Below are 24,084 nucleotides of genomic sequence, written 5' to 3' on the forward strand. Positions count from 1 at the left end.
GTTGTTTTAGTCCACAATTTTCAAAGATTGAATTTCCTCATTTTATTATTTCAATTAAGTCTTCTGCTGATAATTGTTGTTTTATAGAAAATGATATCGTCTGTTTAGAAAATATTGCTACCTCGAGTGAAGGCAATTACGTTGTAATAGGTCGTAAATTTCAAGTTGTTGAGGAATTTTATCATTATCCATGTAGTTCTGTGCGTTTGGGTATATTTAAAGTCAGTAAATTATCTGCTCTTCAAGTTTGGCCTTTGCATAAAATTAATCATAAATTTATAAAATTACCATATACAAAAAAGGATAATGAAAGAATTTTTGCAATAATACCGCTAATAAGCACCGCACACTTATAATTTTTAATATATAAATTATTATTATGCTTTATAAAATTTTAAATATATATATACATAATCTATATACAAGAAATAGGTTTTTTGTGCAAATATTTGAATAGATATTTTGTATATGTACGTGTGTGCGTGTTTATATAATACTGTACTAATAACAAATAATTTAAGATTTCTAGAAAAATGCCGAACAAAGTATTTATCGTCGCGGAATTCTCTGATGGTATCCAAGTAATACCGAAAATGTGGCTGCAAAGTAAGGATTTTTGCAAATATCCTTCACATTATAAGACAGATTCGAGAATTCGGAAGGCAATTGAAAAAGAGGAACTGCCGGCTTTTGATTGGTCTTCTTTTAAAATTGAACGGATTTTTGGCGAGTATCGTAAGTATAAATAAAATCGCTTTTAATTTTCTTTATCTTATCTTTTCGTATTAGTAATATTTGCTAATAATATTTAAAATATTTTCAGCATCCTTACAAAAGGCCGATGAAAAAGCAAGAAGGGCAATCTATACATCAGACTTGGATACTGACAAGGAAGCGAGGTCTTACAGAAAAATGAGAGCGAAAAGAGTTGTATACTCGTCCGAAAGCGAAGACGAATCATGCGCAGACACAACTTTATCATCTCCTCCATCTTCTCCAAAACGTAAGTACATAAAATCTAATATTATATTTAATATTATATCTATTTATGAGAGAAATTTATATTTTACATTTTTTACGTTCATGTTTTATTTTGTATTAAAGGTCAGCGATTGCATGATACAGATGAAATCCCTTCATATTCATCCCTTACATATTCTGGGAAATCTATGAAAAGAAACAGCGAGTCAAACAAAACGAAGCAAAAAGTCTCAAATTCGAACTCTCAATCATTTTCGCAAGGTATATTCGTTAAATCTCTTTGTAATAATTGCATAATTATATATATGTATTGGTCTATATATATATATTTCATATTTATAATTATTTATTGTAAATGTAAATTTAAAAAGTTATACATAATTTTTAGATATCAATATTAATATTGACATCAAAATTAAAAAATAAGAATATATAAATATACCATTATATATAATAAATATAACATTTTAACAATATATTAAAATATTAATAAGTAAAATATTAACAATTATTTCGTAAAACATATATGTAAATTGATTCATTGTTTATCTTTTATTATAAATTTTGTACAAACATACACTCACAATTATTAATATGTATGCGTGTGCACACATGCACAATATTTTGTATATATTAATTAGTAATTTTGTTTTTGTACCATAACTTTTATGACCAATACATATATACATGGAATATATTTTCTAAAATCTTTGTCATGTCTTTGAACATAATTTGTGAAAAATTTTTCATTTTTTTATTCTAATAATTTTTACTTCATGTACTAATAATGATATAGTATTAAATGAATACTAAATATAATATATTTTTATTTTATACGTAGATGTGGATAATCGTAATGAAAAAGCGCATAGCAGTGCTGCATATGCAAGAGAAGAGGAAAATGAAAAGAATATACCAAATCAGCATGTGGATGATAAAGTAGAAGAAAATGATCGAAGCAGCTGTAAAATGAAACAAGGAGAGAAAATAGATGATCATTTAAATCATCAATCTTCACAGGACGCAATTGGTAAGTAAATATTTATCAGATATAATACATTTTGTGTAATAATAATTTTTATTAAAAAAATTAAATAATTCTATTTTAAGCATGATAAAATAAAAATTTTACGACTGTAACTTACTATTTCTGAAATATTTATTTATACGTAAAAATATTCTCCATATTTTAAAATAATAGAGACATTAAATGTTTCAGTTACTCATCTAATTTTTAACATTTACAAATATATTCGAACTTATTATCATTATTTATATTTTTATATAATATATACAATACTTTTAAATAATATTATATAACTTACAATAGCAAATATGCGAAAAGATAATATAGCATGTATTAATAAAAAATTAATTTAAAATGTTTAAAAATTTTTTTATATATTATTTTGGATAAAGAGCAAAATATTTTATACCGAAATAAAAATATTTCTAACAATAAGAATTTAGAGGATCCTAATAATATATTAAATATAAACTTGAAATTAAAATATAAAAAATTAAAACTATTTTTATTTGATTTTTCTCTTTTTCTTTTTCTTTTTTTTTTACAAAGCAACGTATAATGATGTTTGGAATTTTATGTTTAAATTATGATAAAGTTATGTATATACAACATATATATGTATTTTATTTGTTTATTAAATATAAATTTATTAAATATAATATTAAATATAATTAATATTCATATTTTTACAGTGGACTATTTGAAGAGATTAACGAGAGAAATAGCTTTCATTAAATATGATATGAGGCAATCACTTTCCTTGTTGGACATTTTGGTCAAAAAGACAAATACGGAAACAGAAGCGAACAAGAATACGGAGGTTTCTTTTGAAGATGTTGAGACCAGATTTCCGTTAGAAACTACAGAACAATTAATGGAGGTGGAGGAGATTTTGAAACATCGTGATTCTCAACATAATGTTGCGCTAGTAAGTTAACACATATAATTTTACATTTTATTATAGTATTAAATATTATAAAGATTTTAACAAAAGAATTTTACTTAAAATATTAAACGTATAAGTATAAAAAATTTTTCTCTTTTTTTTCCTAAAAGATTAAAAATTGGGAATTTGAAAGAAGATAATTCGAGAATTATATTACACACACACACACACACACACACACACACACACACACACACACACACACACACACACACACACACACACACACACACACACACACACTTCTCTCTCTCTCTCTCTCTCTCTCTTCTTCTCTCTCTTACATTCTATATAATAAAATTATATGTTACTTTACTAATTTACAGCGCGCATACATCAAATCCATCGGAGGTACCAACGTCATTGATGCCGTAAAGAGAACTTTATATAAATTATTTTCCAATAAATTGGCGGAAAAGTTCAATTGGGAAGGTCGATGCGGAAAGGAACCACTACGCAAATTAGAATTAATAAAAGTGATTTTTAGTAAGTACTACATAGTAGTATTTATACATTAAAATTTTTGTAAACAATTAAGAAACGTTTACAAGTATACATATATTGACATATAAATAAAGAAAATATATAGTCATTTTATAATATATACATTATTTAATATATACACTTTTAATATATATTTTGATGTGATTATTAACTGTATCAAATTTACAAAACTTCTGATTAATTTAATTTCAATTCTCGAGATATATAACAAGTTATCGTTTTTTTCACATTATTATTGTACAAATTTAACTAAATAATATTTCCAATTTTTACATTAATTAAAAAGTAATTATACAATGAAATACCACGACGCACTGTATATATATTTAAAAAAAAAGTTAAAATGTAAAAAATGTTTGTGCAGGCTGCGTACTTCAGAATGTCCCAGATACTGACCATGGCAAAATTCAGCGAAGGATTATGGAATGGTTCCGACATTCAAAAGCGAGACATCAAAATGAGGAGAAACGGAAAGCACAAGGTGAAGACGGTTCCGTGGATTAATTGAGAAAGGAAAAAGTAAGGAAAGATATAAGAGGAAAAAAGGTATTTTAACAATATCAAAAGGTATGAGAGGTATATTTTATTATTATTATTATTATTATTATTATATTATATTTAAGGTATATTATATTTATGGTATATTTATTATTATTAATATTATTATTATTATTATTATTATGTGTAAGGTTTTACTGGTCACGTTCAACTATCTATAATAATACTTTTGACATATTATTTTTGAATTATATACTTACATATACATATTTAACTTACTGCTTTTTACATGTTTTATTTAGTTTTTTTTCAGCTTTTCTTGTATTGCCAATGATGAGATGCGCTATATAAAGTTTTCAATAACTTATATCGCCAGTCTGAGGCAATCTGTAAAAAAAATTTAACTTTCAAGGTATTGGAAATAACGTCAAATAACATTAAAATATATAACTTCACACTTTTTACGGGAAGACTATATATATATATATATATATATATATATATATATATATATATATACATATCATGTTTATATATTTTATATAAATGTATATGTCTACTTACCTTTAACATTCGCTTTTCATCACTTAAATGAAGCTTGCATGACCATTTTCACAAGATTAATTCCTTTTTAGACATTATATTTGTCATCAATTTTCTATTATTAAAAATAATGGCACATGATGCGATTTTTCGTACTAGATGCAATGCGCTCTAATAAATTATTAAATTCGCTGCATACTGCAATTTTAGTACATTTACTGGATCACTTACGATCTAAAACGGAAAATCTCATTGTGTGCATTTAGCGCAAACATTGATATAGAATGTGTGCTGTAGAATAATTAAAAGAGTCAGACACAATGAACGAAATAAGGAACAGTTTAATGTGTAGAATATATAAAAAACATATGATATGAAACGCTCGCTCTTTATTCGTTATGTTGAATACAATTTTCTGTTTGTTCTTTCGTTTATCGTGTCTTAACCATTTTCATGATACGATATACTAAAAGATTTTAATTATATGTTTCAGATATCAATGTAAACAAGTCTATATATAAATTAATAGATCCGATATTCATAAGTTTGTTCTCAATTTAAGATCTTAAACAGTTTTAAAAAACTAATACGCGGCCATTTAAAAATCGTATATATATATATATATATATATATATATATATATATACATATATATTTATATGTACTTATAAAACGATTTAAAGTGAGATCAAACTCTGAATATCGATCATATATAATAATTTTCTAAATTATGTATGTAATAATAAATTCTTATTTGTAGAAAAAGATTGCCGCAGCTGATAATTCAACAAGCATCTATATTAGTATAAATTTCTGAAATTGAAATTTATCATTGGCACAAGTGCGTATGCTATTTTCATCAGTTGCTGCAAACTTTAAAGGAATATTGGTCTTTTAAGCATCAAATAATATTTGTAATTTTATCTTCAATAAACATAATTTTTTTTACAATTTTTGATATTATTTTTATTTAGAATTATATATTTCATCCATCCATCTTCCATGAATCCTTTATTATTGATCCATGCAACGTCGCTTAGTCGTCCACCAAAGCTCCGTGAACTTTTTTTTAATAATCCACGCAACGTCCGTTAGTCATCCATCGAGTCTCTTTGAACTCTCTATTAATAATCCACGCAACGTCCGTTAGTCGTCCACCGAGGATCCGTGAACCCTCTATTAATGATCCACGCAACATCCGTTAGTCGTCCACCGAGGATCCGTGAACCCTCTATTAATTATCCACGGAACGTCGATTGAGCGTCCATCGAGGCTTCGTAAATCCTCTGTTAATGATCCACGCAACGTCCGTTAATCATCCACAGAAGCTCCGTGAACTTTCTATTAATGATCCACGGAACGTCGATTAATCGTCCACGGAGGGTCTGTGAATTCTCTATTAATGGTCCACGAAATGTCGATGAATCGTCCACCGAGGCTCCGTAAATTCTCTATTAATGATCCACGAAACGTCAATTAATCGTCCACCGAGGCTCTGTGAACCTTCTATTAATGATCCATGGAACATCGATTAATCATCCATCGAGACCTCACGAATCCTCTATTAATGTTCCACACAACGTCTAATGGATATCTTTAAAAACGTCTAATGGAGGTCCAATGGATGTACACAATGCGGAACTATGGATGTCTTGTGGTCGTCCATTGGATGTCTAATAGACGTCTAGTGGAAGTTTTAAATATCCATGATAGACGTCTAATGGACGTCCATTAGAGGTTTCTGTTCTATGTGGGTTGTTATATATTTTTTCTTTATATTTAATATTATCACATAAATTTTGAATATTTCATCAAGTTATTTTTCTATAATAATAATACGTTAGTATTTACATGATAATTGTTGATCAATTGTGTAATTAATATTTAATTAGTTTCAGGAAATTATAGAACACAGTTTATAACACAATTATCTTTCTTATATTAATTTTCTTTCGTAGTATCCGAATGTTTACGATGTTAAAAATATACAAACATTTTGCAGAGAAATTGACTTATATAATTTTAAGATAATTTTTTTACATTATACAACACATAATAATTTAATATAATATATAAAATAATCCACTTGTAAATGCTTGTTTTATAAAAGAAATTGATATTTAAAGTTTAAAATACTTAAAATCTATATTTGATACGCCACAGATTTAAATTAAGAAAATAATAATTAAAAAAGTAAAAATCATATAATCAAAATAGATACATCAATCGATACATCAATATGCACAGACTAAAATATATATACAAAGTGTCTCGTAAAGCTTGATCGCGCGTGCCTCGACTCTTGTTTTTTCATTGCTATGCGACATTCGCCGCTGGCACACCTATCGCGCATATCCTACGATATAGTCTCGCGAAACGCGCGCTTATTCACATTTTTAATTAATATTTCAATAATTATTACGAAAATTGTAGAATGGTAGAGAATTTTTCTGTTCAGTCTATTGCGTTCTACCCACTCACGAACGTTAGCACAATTTCATGAAATACTTTATATATCGATATGTGTGTTAAAAATTCATTAAATGATATAAAATCCATACCTATTTAGATAGTAATATACACAATTATTCACACCCAAATAAAAAATTGGTAAATCTACTTATTATGATATTGATGCTACGAAGTCACATAAATATTAAAGAAATATGAAAGAAAATTATTTAGGAAAAACGTTTATTTGCGCGTACATTATATCTATTCTTGTAAATAATGAATAAATTAAATATAATGATAGTTATTAAATTTTAGGGAGTGCTAAGGTTTGGTTTTATGCAGAAACTTAGAATTAGTAACTGGAATCTGCTTAACGAAAGTCACATCAACGATTATATTAAATGTTTAAAACAAGAACTCGTAAAGTGGGAATGTATTATAAATGAAAATCCTTGCGAAGAAAAATCTAGGACTCATTTGAAATGTCATCTAGCAAATCCTGAAGAAAACAAGTAATTCTTTTCATAATATTCAAAATATTCGATTCTTTTTATAAGGATATTTTTTATATTCTACATATATATGTTTGAGAAATTAGTTATCACTTATATCAAAAAATTATTTATAAAATACTAAAGAAACTATTAACACAATTTCGATTAGAAGATTTTTATTTCTTTTCTGGACTGTCTTCTGTAGACTTTTGCCTGGATGGAAGAGGTGGACATATTGCAATGGTTTGAAAACGGCAGATCGTGATACATGGAATAAAGTTTTTAATGATTACATGAAAGGAAATGATAAAATATTAGAATGTTTGGCTTATAGTAAAAATTCTGAAATTATAATCCATTATTTAGAAACAAAAATAGCAGACATTTTATATAAATTTTGGCATAATGTACCTTATAGTGAAGTTAAATCGATGGAGCCAGCTTATGCCTCAACTGCTAATATTTTCCTTTCTGTTCTTGAGAGGAATACTAAGTACATGCTTACAAGTTTATTAAGTAATTACGAAACAATAAGACACAGGTGACGATATTATTTAATAAAGATATATTGCACATAGATGTGAAGATTTATTGTACGAATTAGTTATAATATTGTTTTATTCTTGATAGGAGAGTCAATAAGATTGCGACATTAATTGTTATAATTAACAGTGCGTATTCTAAGGAACAGTTGGATGAGGTAAATTTTAAATAAATCAGATTTCTATATTTTATATAATATTTTTCTATAGTTCTGTTCATAATGATACTCTGTATTTGTGACAGTGCAATTATTAAATAGAAAATCATTTATTGATAATAATTATTAAATTAATCCATTTTAGATAAAGGAATTTGTAAAAACGGAGATCAAAAATTCAATCATTTCAGTTACCGATATTGAACAGAAGATGGGAACACGCTGGTCAGAAATTGATAAACAGACAAAATATTTTCGATTTTTATTCAACAATTGAATAATTTCTAAGACATTAACTATTTAAAAATTAAAATTAGATAATAAATGATTGTGATAATATTTATAAATGTATATACTTAATTATACACTAATGTCATATAGGAATTAATAATTGTTCAATTGTATTTTATCAATATAATATTATAATTGCACAATATGATATTAAAAATATTGTCTTGTATAATATTGTATAAAAATATTGTATTGTATAATATTGTATAAAAATATGACATATACAGGATGTTTCCAGTATCTCGGTACAAAGTAAAACCATAAGTAGATCTCGCTAAACTGGACTAAAAAATCCTATATCCTAATCTATTTTGCAAAAAACCACGTTAAATTTTGAGATTTAAATTACAAAATATTTAGTTACAATGGGACGATCTTTCTCGCGGCGCGCTTCTAGTCTCGCATATTGGTCGATCGTTTTTAATTATCGGTTTTACTTTATTGCGAGATACTGGAAACACCCTGTATATATTTTAATCATATACTACAATATTAATTATATGGAAAACATGACTCTAAAAGATGCTTCTTTTTTAAATAGAAACAATTTCACAGAAAATATGAAAGTTTTTTAAAGTATTGTTTTATTAGCAGCTTTATTGCATAGTAATAAGATCAGATAAATATATTTAAACTCTCGTGTGCATTCTTTTTTATCTCAGAATATATTAAAATATTGAAATATAAAAAAGTAAAAAAGATTTAATTTTTTTTTTCCCCTTTGCCCTCGCTCTCCCTTTTTCACTGGTTTCTGTATTGTAATAAATTAATAATCAAGAATATGTTCCCATCCGAATCGTCATCCGTAACAACTGTATTATTGTGCATTATACAAGGTGTCCCATTTTAATGTCCCACCTCAAATAACTTTCTTATTTTTAATTTTAGAGAAAGATGTTTTAGACAAAAGTTGTATGGTTTCAAGGGGGACATAAGGTGGTGTCATTAGTTTGACCTTGAATAGTTGCTTCAAGGTCACGTAAAGGTCACCTTCAATTTTTTAATTGAAACCCCTTACTTTCTATTGCATATTCTTGTAGCTTATTTCGAGAGCTTTTCAAAGCACTATAATTAAGTTAGTTCTCGTTAAGTACTTTCCGAGTTATGAGGCTTGAAATCATTTCTTAATTTTACATAAACCATAAAATATCTAGTAAAATATTCATTTTTCGATTATCTTACCTTAATACTTTTATGTACAAAATAATGAGAGGAATCAATTGGTGTAAAGAAAACACATAATTGTTTCGAAAGAAAAAATGTAATTTGCAATTAACAATTACATTTTTTTTTTTTAAACAATTATGTGTTTTATTTACACCAATTGATTTCTCTCATTATTTTGTACATAAAAGTATTACGGTAAGATAATCGAAAAAAGAATATTTTACAAGATATTTTACGGTTTATGTAAAATTAAGAAATGATTTCAAGCCTCATAACTTGGAAAGTACTTAATGAAAACTAACTTAATTATAGTGTTTTGGAAAGCTCTCGAGATGAGCTGCAAGAATATGTAATAAAACGTAGGCAATTCCATTTAAAAAATTGAAAGTGGCCTTCACATGACCTTCAAGTAACTATTCAAGGTTAAACTAATGACACCACCTTATGTCCCCCTTGAAACCATACAACTTTTGTCTGAAACATCTTTTTCTAAAATTAAAAATAAGAAAGTTATTTGGGGTGGGACATTAAAATGGGACACCCTGTATTCGGATTAAATTTTGCGGTAATACAAAAACACATGCAAATTGTCACGTTGAACACGTTAAATTATTTATTTATATTGCGAACTAATATATTAATCATATTATAATCGTTGCAAATCTATTCTTAAATATATTTAAGTTGAACTTATTTAACTTGTAAAAAATGCATAAAAATATGCTGATCAAAATGGAAACAGAATTAAAGAATTAAAATCTCGAATTTGAAAAAATATGTAATCTTATAAAACTATCACATTATATAAATATGTTATTGAAGAAATGTCAATAGTGATCGATCTAAAAATGGTACCAAAAATATCTCGCGATATTTATTACTTGAAGAAAAATAGTTTACACTTGTATCGCGCTTATATTGTAGTTACATTTTCCGTAATGCGGAAATCTCAGTCAAATCTCTCGAGGCTGCTTGACCGAATCATCAATACTCGAGTATCAATTTCGCATTTGCACTAATATCGACGATATACTCTGCTATCAGTATTTGAGTTCACGAAGCCAAATCCTCGCGGATAATCCTAATCGTCGAAACGATGCAACGTGTTATCTGCTAATCTCGCACTGGACGCCTACGACGATCGAATCAGATTGACGTCGTTTAAGATTTATATCTGGCCATGAAAGAGATTTTTATCGGATCGCGAGAAAGAGGGTGTATAAGAATCTCTTGTCTGGTTCCGCGCGCCTCGCTGTTGTCTCTTGATTCGGTTGCTTTGGTATATAGCCGACGATTATATCTAAAATAATTGCTACAACGTGGATGTAAAATATCAAGTAATTTTTAATATATGCTCATCAACAATTATCTCACCATATGTGATATTATAAACAAGACATGACTGACTTCATTGCTTGAGATATAATATAAAGGAATATAATAAATTCTTGATTACAATACTTTTTGATGTTAGATAAAAATACATAAAGTAACGTAAAAAATAACACTCGTATTTTAAGATAAATTATATAAAAGAATAGTAATTTAAAACAGGAATCAATACTCTGTTTAAAACCATAAGAGTAATAACGTGTGATGCTATATCCTCTAACAACTCAAAAGAATATCAGAATTGAGATCCATTATTACTAAAAATATTGACATTAATAAAATAAGATCACAAATATAAAGTAGTCATAATGCACAGAGTAAATAAGTAAAAAACGAGTTTCGTTATATAAAGAACGTAAAATAAAGTAGGAACTATCGTTCTTTGTACTTGTAAATTATCAGTCATATAATAATCTATAGTATCTGCTTATTGCACTAAAATCTTAATCTTTGGTAACTAAAAAATGCTGAAAGTTATTAATTAGAATTAAGCTAGAGTGAGTCTTCCGACTCTTTCTTCCCATTCCACTGAAGAGGCGGGGGGAAGATTCGTCACACCAAATGGCGTCGGATGTGAGAGTCGAACTCGGACGTTACTCACGCAGATAATAATGAGAGAATCGAACTGGGATTCTGTTACCTCGTTGTTGAAATGCGGATGAGTCGAACTGGGACTCGTACACCTCGCCCCACAACGGGGGTCGTCGGCAAGGCTCAGTGAGAGAGAGAGTCGAGCGAGGACTCTGTCACCTTACGGCAGGGCTCAGTGAGAGAGAGAGAGTCGAGCGAAGACTCTGTCACCTTACGGCATGGCTCACTGAGAGAGAGAGAGAGAGAGTCGAGCGAGGACTCTGTCACCTTACGGCATGGGTGGGCGAGAGAAAATCTTACGAGAATCTTGTCGATTCTCTATCACCTTTCGGCTTGCCCTTCGGAGGTGTCTGACTAGAGACGGTAATCTCCGAGCTTTTGTCCCCAATTGGACGAAGGTCGACCTTCCCGATTCGGCGTAGCACAATAATTATACAATGTTAGAGCGCAGTATCTACGGACGCGAAACGGACAAAGCGCACAGGCACACGCCGTCCCCTCCATCTCGAACAAAGGGGCACGCGCCACGCACGCCCTCCGACCTCTTAGGAAAAAAAGGAAAGTAAAAGCGCTGTTTTATCACGAGTAGTGCGTACGTCCCATACGGGCCTCTCGCGGCCTTCAGGTCCCTCTAACTGGGACTCATATCGGTAACACAGTTTCCTTAACAGAGGGAGAGGCGAGCTCGGAGGAGTATATATTGTGTATGGTATGTGAGAGTGTGTATAATATATTATAGCCAATAATTATACACATGTATATTAATACATAAAAAGATTGTATTCATTATTATTATTTATATATAATTAAAGTCAATGCAATAGTCTATTTATTATAGCTAATATTCAAGCGATACTGCTACTATTTTCGAAGACTTAAGGGAAAACATACACCCAGATGGGTCAGAAGAAACGAGTTGAAAAAACGATTTTTCAATTTCTGCATTTTCTTATACAGGGTTTACCAAAAGTGTGGAAACCCATTAATATTTCGAAAAATACACATTTAAAAAAAAAATGTTTCATACAAAAGTTATAGGATTTTATGTGGCGCATTACACAGCAACATTATTATGACCTCGAATAGCGTTGTCAAGGTTATGTGAAGGTCACCTCCAACTTTTTAAATGGGTCACACTATATGCTTTTGCATATTCTTGTAGCTTATCTCGAGAGCTTTCCAAAACACTATAATTAAGTTAGTTTTTATTAAGTACTTTCCGAGTTATGAGGCTTGAAATCATTTCTTAATTTTACATAAACCATAAAATATCTAGCAAGATATTCATTTTTCGATTATCTTACCTTAATACTTTTATGTACAAAATAATGAGAGGAATCAATTTGTGTAAAGAAAAAACATAGTTGTTTTAAAAAAAAAATATGTAATTGTTAATTGCAAATTACATATTTTTTCTTAAAAACAACTATGTTTTCTCTTTACACCAATTGATTCCTCTCATTATTTTGTACATAAAAGTATTAAGGTAAGATAATCGAAAAATGAATATTTTACTAGATATTTTATGGTTTATGTAAAATTAAGAAATGATTTCAAGCCTCATAACTCGGAAAGTACTTAATGAAAACTAACATAATTATAGTAGTTTGGAAAGCTCTCGAGATAAGCTACAAGAATATGCAAAAGCATATAGGGTGTCCCGTTTAAAAAGTTGGAGGTGATCTTCACATAACCTTGACAACGCTATTCGAGGTCATAATAATGTTGCTGTGTAATGCGCCACATAAAACCCTATAACTTTTGTATGAAACATTTTTTTTTTAAATGCGTATTTTTCTAAATATTAAGGGGTTTCCACACTTTTGGTAAACCCTGTATAATAGTATAATATCTTAAGAATAATTCCTTAAAGTTTCAAGTCGAAATTAAAAAAAATAAAAAAGATAGCGTTTTAAACAGGTAGGCGCTCGACTTCACGATTGGCGGGTGAATGTTTACCTGGCAAGCGCCATAGCATCTGCACTCGTTTTCTTTTTGCTAAATGTTAAAAAAACGCTGGTAATGTGTTAGTGCTAGAAGAGATAAATATTGGATACAGGATATTAAACTTTATTTTCACGGCAATATCTAAGTGTGTGAAAAGTAAACATTGTGATGATGATATAACATTCAAAGCAAAAAGTACACGCGGATTCGGATTTAAAATTTAAAACCACTATTGTAAATTAATTCATGCAAGCAATGCGCATCAATATGCTTCAGCAGATAATTCGCGAATAATAAGAGTGGAACGTACCGTTCAAGACATAACGAAGGAGGCAAGATTACGTCGTAGACAAGCCAAACTTGAATTAATACAGGCTGCCACATGTCTGCAGAGGACTCACTATATGGCTCTAAAGTAAATGATTCCATGTAACTCAAAAAAATCACTGATATATTGTTTAAAAGTATACTTACAACTTTAAATGCGTTTTTCTCGAAACTGTGTTTTCAAAAACGATAATCAAATATCTCGAGAACCACTGGATGGATCGCATTCTAATTTTTTTCTACTTATCTAGCATAAAATTATGCGGCGTTTGTCGTAGCCGTTTTTTATGTCTTTTATTATTTTTTTCTCATTGCCAATGTTACGTCCAGATCCTGGAATGGATGGGCCGTATGGAAGGACGCAACTTACTTACCCCGTGACACACTTTATTCGGGCGTGTGTATGGATCGGGTCGAACGAATGTGAAGGGCCTGACACAGGTCAGCGACCGAAGGTCTCTTTAACGCTGCGTTTTTAAGCCTATTCGTTCGGTGGCCCCTTTTCGATAAAGGAATTTAATCCTTGTTACGCGGGATGGGACCTAGTGCGATCTCAGGATTTAGGGAAGAGAACGGTTTAAATAATTAAATTATACATTAAATTAAAAATACATATATTATATATAAAAAAAAATAATGAAAGAAAAATACATCTTAGCAGTTGTAGGTATGCATGAGTGGGTATCTGTATGTGTATGTATATATGCTCGCGGGTGTTACAATCGTTCGGAAGTCATCAGTCAGAATATACAGGGAAGAATTTACGTTAAGAATTAAATTCTGACTGGTTAATACAATATACATATAATTAATATAATATAAGAAATAAAACAAAATAAAAAGTGAATGTGTAATAAAAATATGAATAACGCTTACTCATTAGAAGAAGTATAGAATTCGTCGCTTGCGCATATGTGTTATAGTTAGAATTAAAATTTTCTAAATTCGCTGAAACACAGGTCTAAATTAAAATACAATAATAAAATTAAGATAAGAGATTCGCCAAGTTTAAGTTCGAAAATTATTCATCTATTTCAACGGTTTCTCCCAAAAGTAATGATAATTCAAAGGAAAATAATATAAAGAGAAAATAAAAGATAATAATAAAAATAATAATATAAGGATGGGAAATTAAAAGAATACGAAAGGGAGTAAAGAAAAAGTAGAAATGAAAAGATATATATAAAGAAGGGCTGAAACGAGATATAAAGATAGAAAACAATATAAATTCTCGGTAAACAAATCAGAAAGAGCTAATAAAGAGAAATAAGGAATTGTTCGTGAATCGCCTTACGGAGATTCCATGCGAATTAGGAAGAACAAGGAATGAGACTGGAGGAGCGATGAGACAAGGATTGATTGATTGATAGTAATTAGTAAAATTTAATGGTTATTAAACCGTTTAAATTTATTTGTCAGACATAGATTTTAAATTGTGAGATAGTAAGATATGGGAAAGGGAGAAAATAAAAATTACTCAATTTTACTCACAACTCGTTGGCATCACAAAAATGAGTGCGTTGATAAAATTGCAATGGCTGAGGTCGGAGGTTTATAACATGAAGAGCTGGGTAATGGAGATGTTCATCAGAAAATTCACACGATGCACAATTAAATGTTAACAAAATCATTTTCACTGTGATATAAAACAGATTAATAACTCAATTGCATAATGCAAGAAAAAAGGATCCCCGAGGCTATATAATTTTAAAATTGAATGACTGAATCTTGAACTGTGAACTGAACTGTCAATTGCTGCTACTCGTTGGAAGAATTAGCGTACTGTTAACTGTAGTGTTAATAGCGCGCGTCGCGCCTTGCGCTTGCATTTTAAAGTTATTACTCCTCCTCCTTACTGGATGGTGGGAATCTTGTAATAATTTTAATACTCCCTTCTTAAGGACAAAGAGGCTGATTTTTGGGAGAAGAGGCGTTTCTTAAGATTTTTATTGGTTAAGCCCTTTGGCTCGAGACTTAGCTCCATCCAGTAAAGAGTGGGAGTAAGTTGATTAGCTTATCGTTCTTGATGATTTAACGATTCGGAGAACGCTTGAGGGTGGCCTGTCGAACGAGCGCACGTGCACTATCAATTTCAAGAATATTGCTGTATGATTAGATTTTGACAATCTTCCCGAGAACCAGATCTTTATTTTAAAAATTCTTTAGATAGAGAGGCTTCGAACATAAAGCCGTACCAATAGATATGGGACAGTTGGAGTTTCTTATAACAACTTTTCGTCTTATAATTCACGAATTTATTTAGAGTTCCGTTAGCGCTATCTCGACTGGCCATTCTCTGAATTAGATTTGTTAAAGTTTAATGGCGATACACGCGGGTTAGGTTGCGTTCTTCTACGCGTTATCTTTATTCCTAAGAAGAATCGCTTTACATTCCAAATAAAAGTGGATCTTTGATTTCTTTCTTCCACGAAATCGTTTCGAGGAAAGAAAAGAATCGTGGAGTCCACCGGACGTAACAATAACTATACATGTTTATCTAAGATTCAAAAATCATAATAAAATATAAAATTAACTGATTCCTTATAATTGTCTAATTTATTACTTTTAACAAATTTTTAATCATTCACTATTTATCTATTATTACAAATTTTTTCGTTGAATTGTATTTATCAAACTTTTATAGCTGCTTAATTAGATTTAATAACACAAACTTTGGGTGTGATATATTTAATTTTATTAATTACATATATATTCACAAACCTTTATTGCGCATTGCAGTAAAGACATTTTAAATATACTAAAATCCTTTTCTTTCAAACATTATAGGATCCATTATATGGCGCATGTTAGAACGAACATTACCACTTCATATATTTTCAAAGGGATTCATCAAATATTTGGATAATCAGTAAGTATAATGTATTGTAATGTAATAATATACATCATAGAGGAAAAGGAAGAAAAATCAAAGTATAAAATAGATTTAATAATAAATTTCCAGTTTTTTAATGTTTAAAAGACATAGATATTTAAAAGCTTAAATTTATATTGCTATTTCACGTTTATGAATTTTTGTTAAGATTGAATTTCAACTTTTTTCTTAATAAATATATAATAGATATTCATATTTTCAAAATAACAAATAATTTAAATTGAATGATTTGGAGAATGTAGTTTTACAAACATAGAATATAAACACTCTAAAATCTTTGTAATATAAAAATTAAAATTATTATTTGTTCAGTCACGACAAATTCTGACATAATTACTAATAAATATATATTAATATATATTAATAAGAATATATATATATATATATATATATATATATATATATATACACAATTATATTAAAGTTCATAAATTTCTATCTCTGTAGAAGTTACATTATAGATTAAAATACGAAAATAAGTTATGTGTAAATTATGATCTTTTTTCTTATTATTAATTTATCATTTTTAGTATAGTGTTAAAATTATTATGATGTTAAATCTTATAGACTTAGTATGCCTGAAGCAACAACTGCCGATCATTTATGGAACGCTATGAGATCTAAGATGATTGAATGGAATTTTAAGTATGATTTTAATATAAAAGATATGATAAATTCGTGGATTGCAGAGGTATCCTTCCGTGTTGGAGGTGACGCGAGATTACTCTACTTATCATGTAACTGTATCGGTACAATTTTACAACAAATTAGATGAAAAACAATATTATATACCTCTTACTTATGCTACGGAGTCGAATCCCAATTTTACCATAACTTGGACAAATAGTTTGTTAACACCACGGCATTCAAAAATTGAATTTTACTTTTTTGAGAATAATCAATGGATTATTTTCAATTTACAACAAACTGGTAAATACTAAATAATAAATCTACATCTCTATTGCCTAATTATTATATAATAAATTTACAATTATATTGTATATAATTTCAAGTATATATATTCAAGAATACAATTATATCGTATATAATTTCAAGTATACATATATTTCAATATGAAAATACATATATTTGTATAATTATGATATTGTAGTCGAAGCCACATTTTTTGTTTGCACTAAATTGCATATCCAAATTGTCAGAATTGTTCAATTATTATACATACATACGCGCGCGCGCGCGCGTACATGTGTGTGTGTGTGTGTGTGTGTGTGTGTGTGTGTGTGTGTGTGTGTGTGTGTGTGTGTGTACAGGGTGTAACTGAAAAATCGCCCACGGAGCAAATAGCGTTATTCCTGATTAAAAATCGAGTCGAAAAGTCCCGAAATATTTTTTTCTATAATGCTTAATAAAGCTGTAATTATTGAGTAAATAAGCACCGACCTTTAGACAGGCGCACGTCAATGAGCCGCGCGCCTGGTAGTGTGCGTGAGCGCTCCGCCGTTTCAGCGCTATGTTATGCCGCTATCGTGCAATATTCTTATGCGTCGTAATAATGTGAAAAACTTTAATTTGCATTAAAAATCATATTTCTTCCGTCAAAAGCGTTTCCTTAAAGAAAATTTCGACAATGAGGCTAAAGGTCGGTGCTTATTGGCGTAAATTTACTCAATAATTACCGCTTTATCCAGCATTATAGAAAAAAATGGTTCAGGACTTTTCGACTCGATTTTTAATCAGAAATAACGCTATTTGCTCCGTGGACGCTTTTTCAGTTACACCCTGTATATATATATATAGACACATGGTGTTAATGAATATCTGTTACAAACTTGTAGGGTATGCAGAGGGTTTAAAATAAATCAACTTTTAATAAGGAACTCATTTCCAAAAACACACCGTTTGTGAGTTGCAGACTGGAACTGTTGGTATATTCAGTATTAAGAATAATTCTCATAATAACTTTATTTGATTACACTACAAAAATGTTTAGTAATGTCAAAACAGATGACTACAATAATTGCTCATAATGACGACCACCAACTTCGATGCAAGCATTGCAGCCTGCGAAGCATGTTCTGGTACACTCTTTCTGGTGTAAAGAAAACACAAAATTGTTTCGAAAAAAAAAATTTAATTTGCAATTAACAATTACATTTTTTTTTTCGAAACAATTATGTGATTTCTTTACACCAATCGATTCCTCTCATTATTTTGTACATAAAAGTATTAAGGTAAGATAATCGAAAAATGAATATTTTACTAGATATTTTATGGTTTATGTAAAATTAAGAAATTATTTCAAGCCTTATAACTCGAAAAGTACTTCATGAAAAAATACTTTATTATAGTGTTTTGGAAAGCTCTTGACATAAGCTATAAAAATATGCAATAAAAAATAGGTGGTTCCATTTAAGAAATTAAAGGTGTCCTTGACCTCACCTTAACGATGCCATCCAAGGTCAAACCAATGACAACATCTTATGTTCCCCTCAAAACCATACAATTTTTGTCGAAAACGTTTTTCTCTAAAATGCTTAGTTTTTGAAAGAAAAGGGGTGTACGGGTGGTCTAGGACACCCTGTATATAATATAAGATATAACAAAAGATATTGCAAGAATATTGAAATTTTAACAATATATTTGAAATTTTCATTTCTTGCTGTCATATATAGAATTACTGATACAGCCTTCATGTTAAATAATAAGAAACGGAAGATGCAAACTTCTCTAATAATAATAATATATTTAATATCGAAATATCTTTAACATCTCGAAATATGTTTAATTAATATATATCATTTCAAAGTATTTAATAATCGACAAAAGTAATTTATTTTATAACAGGATACTATCGCGTCAGTTATGATATTGCGAACTGGCGAAAAATTGCACAATACTTAAATTCTGAAAAATATGGTAATATACATGTTCTCAATCGAGCGCAAATCATCAATGATGCTTTTCATTTTGCGATAGAGAAGAAACTTGAATTCTCCGTATTTTGGAAACTTGCTTCTTATTTGGCACAGGAAAGAGATTATATAGCATGGTATCCTATGCTCAAAGCATTTGAATTTTTGTCGAAAATCTTTTCATTCTTAAATTTTTATCCTGAATTTAAGGTATATATATAGATATAATTATATTTTTTTATAAAAAAATTATCCATTACATCAATTATCTATTTTATAATACAACGATTTCATATCATAATAATGAATTCTTTTAAAAATAGATATATATAGTGAGTTAAACAGAAAAAGTTAATTATACATTATTATTTAATTTTTTTTTTACCAAAATTCAGAAATTTAAATTCAAAAGGCGCTTATGTTACATATTTGTTATATATTTTATATATTTAATACAATCACATAAATTTTAAATATTTCATCAAGTTATTTTTCTATAATAATAATACATTAGTATTTACATGATAATTGTTGATCAATTGTGTAATTAATATTTAATTAGTTTTAGGAAATTATAGAACACAGTATATAACACAATTATCTTTCTTATATTAATTTTCTTTCGTAGTATTCGAATGTTTACGATGTTAGAAATATACAAACATTTCGCAGAGAAATTGACTTATATAATTTTAAGATAATTTTTTTACATTATACAATACATAATAATTTAATATATAATAATCCACTTGTAAATGCTTGTTTTATAAAAGAAATTGATATTTAAAGTTTAAAACACTTAAAATCTATATTTGATACAGCACAGATTTAAATTAAGAAAATAATAATTAAGATAATAAAATTCATATATCAAAATCGATACATCAATCGATACATCAATATGCACAGACTAAAATATATATATAAAGTGTCTCGCAAAGCTTGATCGCGCGTGCCTCGACTCTTGTTTTTTCTTTGCTATGCGACATTGCTATTCGCCGCTGGCACACCTATCGCGCATATCCTACGATACAGTCTCATGAAACGCGCGCTTATTTACATTTTTAATTAATATTTCAATAATTATTACGAAAATTGTAGAATGGTAAAGAATCTTTCTGTTTAGTTAATTGCGTTCTACCCACTCACGAACGTTAGCACAATTTTATGAAACACTTTATATATCGATAGGTGTGTTAAAAATTCATTAATTGATATAAAATCCATACCTATTTAGATGATAAAATATATACACAATTATTCACACAAATAGGAAATTGATAAATCTACTTATTATGATATTGATGCTACGAAGTCACATAAATATTAAAGAAATATGAAAGAAAATTATTTAGTAAAAACGTTTATTTGCGCGTACATTATATCTGTTCTTGTAAATAATGAATAAACTAAATATAATGATAGTTATTAAATTTTAGGGAGTGCTAAAGTTTGATTTTAAGCAGAAACTTAGATTTAGTAACTGGAATCTGTTTAACAAAAGTCACATCGACGATCATACTAAATGTTTAAAACAAGAACTCGCAAAGTGGGAATGTATTATAAATGAAAATCGTTGCGAAGTAAAATCTAGGACTCATTTGAAATGGCACCTAGAAAATCCTGAAAAAAACAAGTAATTCTTTTCATAATATTAAAAATATTCGATTTTATTATAAGGATATTTTTTATATTCTACATATGTTTGAGAAATTAGTTATCACTTATATAAAAAAAAAATTATTTATAAAATACTAAAGAAACTATTAACACAATTTCGATTAGAAGATTTTTATTTCTCTTCTGGACTGTCTTCTGTAGACTTTTGCCTGGATGGAAGAGGTGGACATATTGCAATGGTCTGAAAACGGCAGATCGTGATACATGGAATAAAGTTTTTAATGATTACATGAAAGGAAATGATAAAATATTATATAGAATGTTTGGCTTATAGTAAAAATTCTGAAATTATAATGAATTATTTAGAAACAGAAATATCAGATATTATATTTAATTCTTGGTATAATGTATCTGATATTCAATTTGAATGGATAAAGCGAGCTTATGCCTTAACTGTTAATATTTTCCTTTCTGTTCTTGAGAGGAATACTAAGTACATGCTTACAAGTTTATTAAGTAATTACGAAACAATAATACACAGGTGACGATATTATTTAATAAAGATATGCTACACATAGATGTGAAGATTTATTGTACGAATTAGTTATAATATTGTTTTATTCTTGATAGGTGAGTCAATGAGATTGTGACATTAATTGTTATAATTAACAATGCGTATTCTAAGGAACAGTTGGATGAGGTAAATTTTAAATGAATCAGATTTCTATATTTTATATAACATTTTTCTATAGTTCTGTTCATAATGATACTCTGTATGTGTGACAGTACAATTATTAAATACGAAATTATTTATTGATAATAATTATTAAAGTAATCCATTTTAGATAAAGGAATTTGTAAAAAAAAGGGCTCAAAAGTTCAATCATTTCAATTACCGATATTGAACAGAAGATGGGAACACGCTGGTCGGAAGTAGAAAAACAGACAAAATATTTTCGATCCTTATTCAACAATTGAATAATTAGATTTCTAAGACATTAACTATTTAAAAATTAAAATTATAGAATAAATGATTGTGATAATATTTATAAATGTATATACCTAATTATTCACTAATGTCATATAAAAATTAATAATTGTTTAATTGTATTTTATCAATATAATATTAATTGTACAATATAATATTAAAAATATTGTACTGCATAATATAGTATTAAAATATTATATTGTATAATATTGTATAAAATTATTATATTACATTACAATATAATTCATATTATGAATATTATGTATTAATATTTTTAATATTATGTTATATTACATATTATATTTTCTGTATTATTCTGTAAATTTAATACACAGATGTTGATATATATTTACATGTGTTTATTTTACACAGATACATACATATACAGGGTGTTTCCAGTATCTCGCAACAAAGTAAAATAAATATCGCTAAACTGAACTAAAAAATCTCATATCATTTTGAAAACCACCACGTAATATTTCGAGACATTAATTAAAAAAGATCGGCCAATACATGCAAGTATAAGCGCGATTATAATTCTTCAATTAATTCTCTCTCGCGAATATTTTCTTAGAAAAATTGTCTTTATAAATAAAAGCTTCATACGAAAATGGAATAAAAAACATAAACAAGTTTATACTTATTGACTTCTGTCAATATGTAAGATATCCTATGCTACGTATAATCAAGACGTTATTTATATAACACTACGTACATTCTATATACTGTCAGGTATGCCGACAGAGCCATCAGTTCATGATAGTCTTTTGAAGCGATAAGTTCGCGATTGAATGCTTTTGGTGGTAAATCTGATATTAAACCTAGCTATTTCAACTAGTAGGGTAAGGCATTAAATGTATAATAAAATATTTATCTTTCTTTCTTTAAATGTGCATACAAAATTGTGTGGAATAACAGGTAACGCTTTTATTTTATAAAAGACTTTCTATTTTATAAAAGATTTTCTTTAATTTTCAAATCGACTAACTCATTTTATTGTAAATATTAATTTTATCTTTTTCATACATTACAGTTAATAGAAATGAAGACATTTACGATTGAAAAGCTGTAATAACATGTTTCGACCATTTTGACATATAGAAAGTGTAAAATTTATAAGCTAAATTTCATTTTGACATTATAAAATTATTGTGTAATTAATTTTATATTATTGCTAGAAAATTATCTAAGCTATATAAAATAATATCTCATTATCTAAGCTATAAAATTATCTATCTTAAAAACGTATAATATTACCTGTGTTATGTTTTTAAAATATTTTTTATAATGAATATCTAGAGCCAGTAGGATATGTTAATTTGAATGTGTAACGAACGAATAAACAACAAATAATAAAAAATTAACATTTTATTCAAAAAGATGTGTTATAAAAATATTAACATAATTGTTTTTAGAATTTTGTTCGAATGTTTGATACAATCCGCTACATTATCAAAATTTCAAATATTTGATGATATTTGATTTCCGTTCAGTGTTTGTATGTCTTTAATACATTTCTTACTTAAGGAACAGATTGATCTTGAAAATAACATGTTAGTATACATATAGTCCATATCATGTATAAAATCGCGTTGTTCAGAATATACCTTCATTTCCCATACATTTTAATGCTTATATTATATATATATATATATATATGTATATATATACATTGAAATATATAATTGCACTAGGAGAAATCTTAAAGATAGCTAAATTGAGATAAATAAGAGTTATGTTTATTGTGCTTGTCCTACTGGAATTATCTAAATACATCCTTCATGTCTCCTAATATTCAAATTCGAAAAACATATTTTATATGTCGTTTTAATAATTTTTATATTTATC

General features: G+C 28.2%; 2 protein-coding genes across 2 annotated transcripts; both read left to right on the forward strand.

Annotated features, from left to right (window-relative positions):
- Nucleotides 1-526: 526 nt before the first annotated feature.
- Nucleotides 527-4,151, forward strand: LOC145974791 (uncharacterized). The gene is made up of 7 exons (XM_083104803.1): nt 527-735; nt 824-1,003; nt 1,105-1,242; nt 1,823-2,011; nt 2,701-2,936; nt 3,281-3,440; nt 3,823-4,151. Exons 1-7 carry the CDS (start codon nt 534-536, stop codon nt 3,960-3,962), a joined length of 1,245 nt encoding a protein of 414 aa, XP_082960929.1. The 5' UTR covers nt 527-533; the 3' UTR covers nt 3,963-4,151.
- A 3,115-nt stretch (nt 4,152-7,266) lies between these two features.
- On the forward strand, nt 7,267-8,448 carry LOC145975215 (uncharacterized). Its single transcript, XM_083105538.1, has 4 exons — nt 7,267-7,465; nt 7,653-7,988; nt 8,078-8,147; nt 8,293-8,448. The coding sequence occupies exons 1-4, from the start codon at nt 7,290-7,292 to the stop codon at nt 8,422-8,424; spliced, it is 714 nt and encodes a 237-aa protein (XP_082961664.1). The 5' UTR covers nt 7,267-7,289; the 3' UTR covers nt 8,425-8,448.
- The last annotated feature ends 15,636 nt before the right edge of the window (nt 8,449-24,084 follow it).

Source organism: Camponotus vicinus, unplaced genomic scaffold, assembly GCF_025532165.1.
Source record: "Camponotus vicinus isolate PSW18456_S1 unplaced genomic scaffold, iyCamVici1.0 SCAF_7, whole genome shotgun sequence".
NCBI classification, from domain to species: domain Eukaryota; kingdom Metazoa; phylum Arthropoda; class Insecta; order Hymenoptera; family Formicidae; genus Camponotus; species Camponotus vicinus.